The 12,694-nt window shown below is 34.8% G+C and overlaps 1 protein-coding gene across 4 annotated transcripts in view; it reads right to left on the reverse strand.

The window, feature by feature from the left end:
* Nucleotides 1-12,694, reverse strand: part of LOC102808534 (ubiquitin carboxyl-terminal hydrolase 25-like) — a 121,425-nt gene that overhangs the window by 103,427 nt on the left and 5,304 nt on the right. For all 4 annotated transcript variants that reach the window (XM_085499043.1, XM_085499042.1, XM_085499041.1 and 1 more), the window contains exons 2-5: nt 6,944-7,175; nt 5,089-5,224; nt 3,701-3,866; nt 3,358-3,453 (exon numbers count right to left, since the gene is read on the reverse strand). In XM_085499043.1, coding sequence (XP_085355169.1) covers nt 3,358-3,453; nt 3,701-3,866; nt 5,089-5,224; nt 6,944-7,175 — 630 coding nt within the window. The remainder of the gene's footprint in view (nt 1-3,357; nt 3,454-3,700; nt 3,867-5,088; nt 5,225-6,943; nt 7,176-12,694) is intronic.

Genomic DNA, 12,694 nt, shown 5'->3' on the forward strand with positions numbered 1-12,694 from the left:
ATTAGTAAAATATTAATTGCTACTAATAGTACAAATACGGTATGATCCTAGATGTTGCAAATCATAAATGTCTGTATCTGTGTTTTCTATCCGATATGTGGCAGGAATTACAAAGAAAATCACAACACTGGCAAAGAGGAAGTCTTTTGGTTTTCTGAGAAAATGGAGTTGAAGCATTGTTAACCATCTATATTGGTGTGCAAACTCAAGTGATGGTGTAGGAGAGTTACATGTAATACTAGCTAAGTGGGAATCAATTGTCAACCATATACAGAATGTTCACACAGGTCATGGTGACATATTCCCAGAATGCATGCATGCTCCCCTATCGCCATTGGAACAAAGAGAATGGTTTGAACCAGGTAGTGTAAAATATATATTTTTAAGTTTCATAGTCACATGTCCCTACACTATTACATGAGCAGTTAACATTGAGTTTTGAATTTCACCAAGCAATTCACAATCTTTTAGTAGCAGTTTTGAAGAAATAAAAACAATGCAACTTGTAGATTAGGAAATATTTCCAATATAGCTGTAAATTATGTTCAAACTTAATACACTTACATTTAGCATGGTTGAATGGTTGCGATAATTGTAATGTTAAAAACACATAAAACAAGCATTTCTGTTTTTATAACCTTATCTTAGTTTGGATAAACAAATTTCATTGAAACTTGATGTATATAATTTTTTATGCAGAATAAATTCAAAATGATCAACCCTTTTGTTAAAAGAATGCTGTTCTACATACACAAAAAACACTAAGTAAAAGAAAAACAAATATTTTGCACAATAGTTCTACCCTCTCAATTTTTTTTAACAGTAAACCCCTGATCTTTTTTTCACAGACTATATTGATATGTTGTATGAAGAGCTATACAATGTAGTTGAAGTCAACAGCAGTGATTCTGATGAGATGAAACCTCCACCAAATCTATGCAGTGGATATGAAAGACCCGACAAAGATGATGCCATAAAGCAACATTTTTCTCGATTTTCTAAAGATTTGTAATAATTTTTTATTTAAGTCAGTTACAGGTAGTTTCATTTGGTTTCTTCTTTTCTTGTTTTTATAGGAATTCGCACATTGTTTCTATGCAAGTATTTTGTTGATTGTTAGTTCATTTTCAAAATATAGTGTTTTTACAGGAATAACCAAAGACCATGTTCAAATGCAATACAGCATTTAAGATGTTTCATTTGCAGTGTAGTTTTTTGTTAGCTATAACTATAATGTAAAATCGTCTCAATCAACATAATTAAAAGAAAAATACAGACAGTGATCAGCGCACCTTTGAGTTCGCAAGTGATTCACTGCAGTTGGAAATCGTTTTATTTCTGTGTTTGTCTAATTCTTTGTAATATCGCAAAATGATGTATTTGCCGATTTCCGTTAATAGAAGGATTAAGACTAGTTCTAGATCATTTCTAATCTGGATCTGGCTTTTGCTTGCAAATGTTTACTACTTGCTCGTTACCTTTTCATTGAATAATTGACTACAGAAAACAAATACTGCAAGAAATCATCTAAATTTTAATTCAATTATATATTATGCATTATTATAATTTGATTAATATTGATGACCTATGTAGACTGCATTTTCTTCAGGACCTGGTGGTGGAAAATGAGCACGAATGCAACTAACAGCACAAGCAGAAAGAACTACACGGACACTTTTTCCTAAAAAACCCCAACACCATCTTGCAAGCTGACGATAGGCAGTATGTCGATATCTCTCATGGTCAGGACCATCAAATGGGGTGTCATATTGCTGCCTGTATTGAAACCAGGCAGTTTGTAGCACAAATTTGTTCAAACTAACACATTGGAAGCCTGAATGTTGCGTGATGCATTGCAATCTTTCTTCTAAACCGAATTCAAACACTGCTTCTAAACACTTGGCATCAACAACAGTTACCTCCCTACAGCATACACATTCTCTTACTGTACGCAATATTTGGCATCGTCCACATTTACACCTAAATAAAAACACATTTTGTCTTAATTCAATGTTTATTACAGTTCGTTCGTTTGTTGATTTTTAACAATTATCAAGAAAAGGGGGCGTATACATGTATTACAGTGATTGTATATTGTAGCTAATGACAATATATAATGGTTGACAAATAACAAAATGTAATATTACTTTAGCAAATAAGAATTTGAAGGTATCGTGCTAGTAGTTTTTTGTCGAATTTCACGAGTTATTCCCAGTTTATTAAGCAGGCAAGATTAGATTCCAAATGCATGAAGGAAAAAAATGAATAGAATTGGTACAATAACACATGTACATTGCACGCGTATAATCAGTGATAGAGGGACTGTGGTATAACGCTAGGAGTACCCAAATATGACTTGTTATATTTATCAGTGATTAGTGTTGACAAAATGAACGATTCAATTTCAAATAAAATTCATGATTTCGAGACACATGAATAGTGAACAATGTTTTAGAAGCGATAAAGACTAAAATAGCATAGCTCTGAGATCGTAGCATTTGGTTTCACTACAAGGCATCTCAACGTTCAGTTTAATTTTCGTAAATGAAAACGTTAGGTGGTCAGCTAGTTGTGGCGATCTAAGACAAAAGGCACCAAGCCATATCTGCGATAAAAACTTGATAATCAATTTTGATTAATCTAGAAATCAAAGCATGCGGTGGAATTCACCGGTTTCGTTACGTACCAATCTAAATTATCGAGTCGAGTACTCGAGATTTCTCACAAAGAGCCGGTTTTCGGCAATATCTCGAAGGTAATTTCTTTCCGAATGTCATATAAACTTAAGGAAAAAACGTCTCTACTTATAATGTATATTTTTTCTGTAAATTTTATTTGTATACAGACACTTGCAATTTACACTTTAAAGCTGTGTGACCATAGGTAATAGTGTAATAATGTCTATGAGTAGTAGTTGCACTATTCACGACATGAATGCATAACCAGCAAAAATCCTATTACATCAAATACTAACTTCATTTTAAATATAATTCTGAGACAGAAATAATTTTAAAATACCAACACCATGTACAAATGTGATACAGTATCTGAAACTTTCCACTTTCAACCATGATTAAATGAAATGGAACTAAAATACACTGATTATCAAGATATCAAATTGTGATTGTAGTGCAAAATAATATTTTTGATTTCAGTTGACAACAGGATTTAATCCTTTTAAGGTCTGTCTCCAAACACAAATTAACCATGTCTTGCAAAATTAAAAACACACTCTTGCCAAATCAGTATGATATTTAGAAATGCTGGTACATGTATAACAATGCATGTTTCAGACAGTGTTGTTCCCTGCACTATCAATATGAATGGAAATGACAAGTCTACACCATTACTACTTACTACAATGTCTTCTGGAGTTGTGGCATTTTCCAGTTTTGGATGAATAGGTTTGAATTCTAATACTAAATGACGGAACAGAGGAAGGTGAAACAGTGACTATGGAAAAAAACAAAAAATAGATTAGTAAAGCCATCAAGGTTCGTAGCAACACAAATTATAATACTTGAATCATGTGTTCTATTCGCTGAAAAAAAAAAAACACATACAACTTACAACACTTTTTATATACCTTATGTACTTTGTTTGGTAACAAAATTATCTTGGAAAATATATTTGAATTTAGGGGGCTGTTTGACACTGCATTCCATGTAAGAAAACATTCCTCAATCCACTCATATCTTACCTGTATAACTGCACTAAACCAGCAGGTATTGCCAACATTTTTCAATCCAACAGGCCAACCATTCTCTCTCTGTCTTTCATGTGGATTGAGAGGGTCAACAAACCATCCTTCACCTCTTTTTCGCTTAGCACCATGTTTAGTTTCAGCTAAACTTTCCTCTAAAGCCCTGGACATTAAAAGATTTCAATAAACTAATCATCACAAATATTTACAAAACATCTCTAATAATATTCTCTACAGGAAATGTGCATTTGTATTCCCCACAAAGCATCTACTGTAAAATACTTTATTTTCACTTGGAATTAATTTTCGCTATAAAATCAAGCGAATATACTTTTTTTCCTATATTTTACTATCCACTCTTCAAAAATCAGTGAAAATAAAATCCACATAAAAATCAAAAAAGTTTTTCAGCGAAAATTAATTCCAGCTAAAAATAAAGTATTTCACAGTATTGTGAATATTCTACAGAACATGTGTAGTGGTATTCCCTACATCAAATTTAAACTCCACAAAACACTTGTATGAATACAAGGTTATTAAAAGAATACCTCAAAGTATGCACAAAGACAGTATAGCTAGAGTATCGACAGACACACAGTTGAGGTCAATGCATGGCGTACTGTCTGAGTGCATACTTTGAGGTATTCTCGTAATAACCTTATTATTATACATCTTTTCCTTCCAAGGATACACCATGGGAATGCCGAAATCCAAAATGTTTAGAACAGAATCAGCGAACTTCTTTGTGTGGAGTCCGGATAAACTCTGGTGGCAGCCATGTTTGTTTTTATTATTAGTGGATGCTTACGCACGTAATCATTCCACATTTGAAATTTGCATTTCCTAATATGGTAGAATGAAAATACTCCGTAAAAAAACACAAAATTACGGCACGCTGTAACTTATGGCATTAGGGTGATAGAAAATATGCAATCATTGTTGTTTTATAAAATAATATCCAAGAAATGAAAATTTTCAACAGACAGTAAAGGAGTAATGGAATTAGAGGTTAGGATATTTTGCTTACAAAAACTGAAACGAGACAATTATCAAATTAGCTACATTTGTACATAATATGCATGACATGTCATAGCTCCAACACTAATCATGTCTGCACATTATCCCTAAAGTACCTATGTATTAAATTTGATCAAAATCAGAAAGTATTTGAGATTTTTCTTTTACAAATGCAAATTATCTAATTACCGTGATATGCACAAACATGACCCAAAAACTAATCTTGTCTGCGCATTACCAAATTTCATCAAATTCTGCTCAGAAGTGTTTGAGACTTTGCTGACACAGACGGACACACCAAACTGATTACCTTCCTTGTGCTCTGCATAAAAGGAGCTAAATAGTAAAATACAGAAAACAATTCCTACCTACTAATATCTTGTTCTTCTGCAGATACACCAATATTAGCAGAAGGTGTTTGTGTTTCTTGTAAACTCAATGCAATAGCTCTTCGTAAATCAGCTTTATCATCACCTTCATTGGTTAAATCTATCACACCAGCAGCTATAATAAAGATTACTACGTGTTAGGTTTACACTGTATGGTATCAAGTGATAAACCCACACTATACTGACATGTATCAACTAAGCTCTGGTCCTCAGTTAATATGAATACTACTGTATTACCCCGAGCACGCGCCCCTCCCTGGGCAAGCGCCCACCCAGTTTTCACAAAAGTTACATGTTGGGGACATCCTCGGTTAATTGCCCAGGGTGATTTTTAGCCAAGAACGGGGTCAACAATAAAGTTTTATTTGTCAAAAACTAACGCGTTCGATTTATTTAAATAGTGTGTTTGTTATGGTAGTTCTCTTTTTGGAGTGTGTGGTGGCCCTGAAAAGGGCCGCTTTGTTTGTGTTTTTACGTGAAAACTCATTGGAACTCAGCGACGCAAGATGAACCACGCAGCATGTGGCGCACACGTTCTGCTTTCTCTTCATTCACGATGAATCCAATATTGCAACGATCCATACCTTGGTGAGTGGTTTGAAGCACTTAGCCTTGGTTTCAAAACGTAGAATTTCGCTGACTGTGAATATATAACAGGAGCTAGCACTTTTGAGACATCACGTCGTAAACTTGCTACTTTCTTTCCATCCTTCATCACAGCTATGGCATTACGGTCATGTGGATTATTTTTCTGTCGTTGAAGAAAAAACATTTTGCCGACCTCAAGTCCATTACGATAACCATAATGAGGCATGCCGACGATGGGAACTTGTTGCATAGTCGTTATTTTTGTAATTTTGTCATGTGTGTGGGTGTGTGAATAAATCATGTTAATGAGGTCGACCAGAGTTTATTTTCAGTCTGTTTTTTATGTATCGCCATTTGGATATGTTTATGTATTCACAATAGTTTGTAAACATTTCACATCAGTAATAAAAGGTTTATTTGTTTCATAACCCTGTCTGCTATTCTTCAGTAATTACGATGCGATGTATCAATACGTGCGTGAACAAAATTATGCTCATGAGGTCATCGCCATCTTGGATTACAAGCGGTAGTTTTTCCCGGCCGTTTAGACTTGCGTGCACTGATCACGGTTACTAAAAAAGTAACCGTGCATTGATTACAATACTTACCATACTTTGTAGCCAATTTCAGTGAGTAATACAACTTCATTCCTGACATAAAACAAGTTTTATTCTTGAAATTCGACCCTGTGTCTTAGTGTTCCCACAGTTCTTGACAGAGTGCTCACGTTTATTGAAACCTCGCATAAATCAAGAAATAAGTATACAAAGTGTACGAAAGCATTCCTTTATTTGACCTTATTATACGATCACAAAAACAACTTTTTAAAAATATTTTTGGGGTGGTTCTCGGGTAAGTGCCCACCCCCATTTTTCCCGATTTTGTATGTTCAGGCCCCTGGGCGTGTGCCCGGGGTAATACGGTATAGCAAACCTTCACAATAGAGCTATACTGGGTACTCAATGATGAGAGAAAGATGGCAAAGAGACAAACTCATAAAATAAATTCTGGCAACTGTTGTTCATTTTTTTTATATACATCTACTGTCTTCAGATATGAGGAAAAAAAGATAGCCTTCTGGATATGATCATAACAAGGGAATAATCTTGTAACCAGATTTGAAGATAATGAAGATAGACTCGTCTTGGAGTGGATACAGGGGCAAGCCAGGCTTATGTCCAAATATGAAAATAGGGGGGCTGTGCCAATACTGACTATTTGATTGGATATTGTGCTATTTAATTACCTTGGCTTTTAGTTTTCGGTCCATACTGTACATCTGGAATAGCGGGAGTAGGGTCACTAACTTCACCTACTGGTACGACCTGTGTAGGAGCAGCATCTGTAGTAGTCTCTGATGTCAGTAATTGCACAGCCTGTGAAACATCACCATGGCTAACACTATATGCTTTCTGTAGCGTCTGTACATCATGTATACCAGTGATCTCCTTCAACTGATTAATAATCTGGTCTTGGTTCTGAAACACAAAATATGAACGAACACTTGAAACCATGTACCGGTAAGATAATAGTGAGAGGTTACCCAACCAACAATACAGTCATTGATCTATTGAGAGCACATACTCTTACATGAATATAACACCCTGGTTACAAAATGAATGACAACAACAGAAGTTAATTCATATTCTTATTCATTGTTGAATGTATTTAATCGTACACAAATGCTTGATGAAAGAAATTTTCGCCATTATGTTTACTTGCACAATTTGACCTCAAACAATGTCCTTTGACCTGATAGGTCAAGTCTGTTATTAACCAATCCGAATGCTGTGTTGGAATTCAACTCGGAATTCCCAGATGCATTATGGTAATGCAATGCAGAAGTGAACTGTTGATGTCAGAGTGCAATCTGAATGTGGAATAAAGTATTCACTGCCTTTCATGGTTGTTAACAGGTCATTGTCAAAGCATAGGTTATGCATAGTTACCCGTTATCTGCACAACATATTCATAGTAATTTTATCTACACTGTAGTATATATATTTGATAATTGTTATTCGGAAAAGTGAAACAACGATCAAAGGCCAGATTTTATGATTAGGGACAGGAAATGTCAGCCAAATGTTTTCCCGAAAATTGAAATGTCCCAAAATGGGAAAGACAGCACTTACTCAAGCATGATGAACATGGTATATGCTGCAAATTTCATGTTTATAAATCTAACTGGTTCTGTTGCAACCAGTTTTACAATATATAAAAAACATCCAGATTGAATAACTATTTACATGTACATGTACACGTGAAGACACAATTGAGACTCAGTAGCTTATAAGAAATTTAAATACTGTAAAAACTAAAAATAATTACATACTGGACCGGCTTAGCGCCCAGGGTAGCTTTGACAAAATGGTTGGTTTTGAACAATAGAAAATTATATAATTATGATAAAAATCAAAGTAAAAATCAGTGGTTACAAATACAGTACAGTTCTCGCGGAAGCTTTGGCTTCACTTCAGCTTCACTTCAGCATCGCATCATTATGGCATTGTTATGGCTTCAGCATCGCTTCAATGTCGCGACATTAAAATGTTGGGCGGTTATCGTTTCGCTTCATTGTGGCCTCATTATGGCGACATTGTGGCATCAGCATCGCTTCATCAAACAAAGAGGTACAGAACTCATTTCGCCCAACCTCTCGCCCGCTTCCGCTTTTCAATCGCTCGCTTTGTGCAAAAATTCAGACTACTAACAATTTTATGGTTTTCATAGATCACGGTTACTAGTTTAGTAACCGTGCATAGATGTTAAACAACCGTCAAAAGTTCAAATACTTTTTGTTTTAACTATCTATAATTATATGCACGCAATCTGACCCTTTGACCTAGATTTGGCTGGGATTGACTATTTTATTTTAAACAATATTCTGACGTGACGCACTGCTACAAAATGTATTTCAACAGAAGTATGACATGGTTGTCCGGGTTTTTTTTCCTGGCTGCGTTGAGTTTACGATTTGTATAATTATTGTTATTTCTCCCAAGGAGAACACAAGCCGAAGGGACCATGAAGCTAAATAGAAGTACCACGCATGGACTGAGTGAAAAAAATATTTCTAAGGCTAAAATAAAACCTAATATCTCTTTGTGTATTTGTCAATTTTGCATATATTTGTTGTGACAGTATGTTCGTAAATATCTGGAAAAATCTCGAATTTCGTTAATAATATCATTTGTTTGAAATGTCTACCGACCGTGTCCCAATAATTTGTTTGGAATATCGATCCCCGTTGGTTTCTCCAAACGGTCCCGACGTCCATTATTCAACACAATCAGCATTTATTTATCGTAATTCATGTCCCGTAATTTGCGGGCTGTAAAACCAAATAATTAAACACGTACTATTTATTATATATATTTTTTTACCTCGTGAAACTACAACACAGCGTAGAGTTGTCGCGGTGAAACAGTCGCCTTGAAATCGATAGAACTTAAATTATCTATTTCTCGCCTTGAAATAAAATTTAAAAAATTCGAAGAACATCGGGGGATATATTATTAACCAGTCTTACCAACCGCTAGCTTTATTTTATTCAAATCCATAAAATTCACGAGTTTGTCGACATTTGTTGGCAACTTCCGCGCTAAAAATGATTGAAAATGTGGGTGTGGTTCTCTCGCAAAGTCCCATTGATAATACGGACAAATATGGTTCTGTGACCCAGGTCGTGCTCCGATCAGGTGACTTTCAGCAAATCAATGATGTTGTAACAAAGCATATTTCACGCTAATTGAAGGGTCGTCGTACTGTCCAATCTCCGGCGTCGATTCAGTGCTGTGACAGGCTTCATAATCATTCACTGAAAAAATCGGTATATTTTGACAAACGACCGGGATTTGATCTCAGTTCAAATCAAAGAAAGCTTAGAAAGAACTCCCATGTGCTGAGAGTATTGGAGACACATTAAATATAATTCGAAATTACTTAGCTGAAAACTAATTATGCAAATCAGAAAATTAATATGACCAGATTTGAGTGTAAAACTAATGAGGTCTGCGCAATGTAACATAAAATCTATGTCTCCAAGTTTAATTGAAATGTGATTAGAACCAAAAAATTATGAATTATTATGCTTATTAGGGAATTAATATGAACAGATTTTTACCCCAAACTAATTAGGTTTGTACATTGTCCTAGAGCATCTTTATACTAAGTTTCATTGAAATGGAATAATTAGTACCGTGAAAACTCCAAAATTTCGACCCCTCTAAAAATTCGACCGCCTATTTATTTGCCGGGTTTCGGTGTTTTATTTACCTCCAAATTTTCGATTCCACTAAAAATTGCCGACTCATTCTTATTCGAAAATTGCGACCAGTTTTAGTTTTCCCACAAACGAAAAAAAAAAACGATGTGAGCGTTCAAACGGGACCTTCCTCGAAGGCATGAATCCGGGTTTCTGATTGACTGAGAGATTTTTATTTTATTGGTAACGAAAATATATTCTAAATAAACGAAGTTTGAAATAAAAACGAACACAAAAATCTCGGCATGCTGCGTTTCTGAATTGTTGATTATTACTGTACTCAGTAGTGATTATAATAATGTACACAAAATAAATTTGTTGAATGGTTATGAAATACAAATAAAAGTCAACTTAGTTTCATCGTAAGCGAATGATTCCGGTCTCGTATAAACGTTTGATGCTGTAGGATATCCGCCATGTTCTCTTAGGTCAAATAGGTCAAATCGCTAATTAACCAATCAAAAAGCTGGATGATGCCAACGTGTTCAAATTACCATAGCTTATTTAAATATGTTAATGTTATTGAACGCAATGCGGAAGAGATTGGTGTTGTAGTACGATGTTTTGGCTTGGATTTTGATGCGAAAACGGCATGATTTTTTTTAAATAAAAAATTTAGTTGTTTTTAAAAAATAAACTGGTCATCTGAAGAATAATTTAACATTGTTCACAGTGATAACAGCTCATTCTCGAAAGGAAGCTTACCCGCTCACGCTAGTCACGATAAAAATCATACACGTGTACTCTTGAATAGACAAACGTCAATGACTACGGTAAAACTTAGACTCTATTTTAGGCGGCAGGATTGATTGAAATGTCCGAAAAATGACGCCAAAATACACCTTAAAAGTCCCATTTTATTTTCTTAAATCCCATTTTATTTTTTAATCCAAGGGCGAATTTACGGCAGAATTTGGTCCCTCAAATAAGGGACACGTGAGCTTTGATTCTAACCGGATACATTGCACTGGTCGGGGAGATAGTTTGCTAAACTTCCATGCATCTTTTGTCCAATGGGTACCTGTACTTCGAACATTCGCAAGTTTTTCTAGGTAGTGCGAGACAGCTTTGTCTTTTGACCTATTAGTTTTGTGCTGACCTCTTCTCCGCGTCTTGATGTTTTGTTTTGCTTGTCATAATACTCACTGATTGATGACTTTGTTTAGATTTTGAGTTACAACTCGGCCACGACCTTTGCTTTTACCGTGAAACATGAGGAAGTTTACGTCAATTGACGGACATTGCATTTTTTAAAAACTAATGAAGCACACTGTCTATCATCCCCATTTTTTCATTTGCTGATTTCTATTCTGAAAAATTCGACCGTCCGAAAATGCACCTTAATTTTGACTCTAAAAACACGTCACATATCTAACACCAATTATTTAAAACCGGTCGAAATTTTGGAGTTTTTACGGTACTTTAGATATCAGTGTGAAAGCTTAAAATTGGTTAATTATGCAAATTAGGTAATTAATATGTACAGATTTTAACCCGCAATTATTCAGGTCTGTCTATTGTCCTACAGCATCCATGTACATTCATTGATATGTGATGTATAGTACCTGAGATATCAGTGTGAAAGTTGGTTAATTATGCAAATTAGGTGATTAATATGCACAAATATTTACCGGAAACTAATTGGGTCTGCATAATTCTAGATTCATTGAAATGTGATGATTAGTACTTTAGATATCAGTAGAAAAGCTGAAAATTAATTATGCAAATTAGGTAATTAATATGCACAATAATTTACCCTAAAACTAATCAGGTCTCTGCATAGTCCTAAAGGATCTATGTACCAAGTTTCATTGAAATGCGATGATTAGTACTTGAGATACCCGTGGAAAGGCTGAAAATTAACTAATTATGCAAATTAGGTGATTAATATGCACAAATATTTATCGAAAACAATCAATCTCTGCATAGTGCTTGAGTATGTAAGTACCAAGTTTCATTGAAATGTAATGCTAACTACTTATATCAAATGCTGAAAATTAATTAATTATGCAAATTAGGTAATTAATATGTACTGATATTACCATAAAAACTATCAGGTCTGTGCAGTGTCGTATGACATCTATGTACCAAGTTTCATTGAAATGTGATGATTAGTACTTGAGATATCAGTGGAAAAACCGAAAATTGACTAATCATTATGCAAATTAGGTAATTAGTGTCCACGGATTATTACCAAAAACTAATCAAAACCTAGCATTAGTTCAGAGCATCTATGTACCAAGTTTCATCAAAATCCAATGAGTGGTTGTTTAGATATCAGTGGAACAGTCATGGAACCACTAAAAAATAGCTAATTATCATGCAAATTAGGTAATTAATATGCACGGATTTTTACCAAAAATTAATCAAATCTGCGCATATGTTCAGAGCATCTATGTACCAAGTTTCATCAAAATCCAATGAGTGGTTCTTTAGATATCAGTGGAACAGTCATAGAACAGCTAAAAATTAGCTAATTATCATGCAAATTAGGTAATTAACGAGCATGGATTTTTACCAAAACCTAATCAAATCTGCGCATTGGCCCAGAGCATCTATGCACCAAGTTTCATCAAAAACCGATGTATGGTTCTTGAGATAGCAGTGGAACAGTCGGACACACATACACACACACACACATACACACATACACACATACACACATACACACATACACACACACATACAGACACACTAACTGCAAAGACTCCCATTTTGTGCTTCGCACATGGG

Source organism: Saccoglossus kowalevskii, chromosome 5, assembly GCF_978046115.1.
Source record: "Saccoglossus kowalevskii chromosome 5, keSacKowa6.1, whole genome shotgun sequence".
Taxonomy (NCBI): domain Eukaryota; kingdom Metazoa; phylum Hemichordata; class Enteropneusta; family Harrimaniidae; genus Saccoglossus; species Saccoglossus kowalevskii.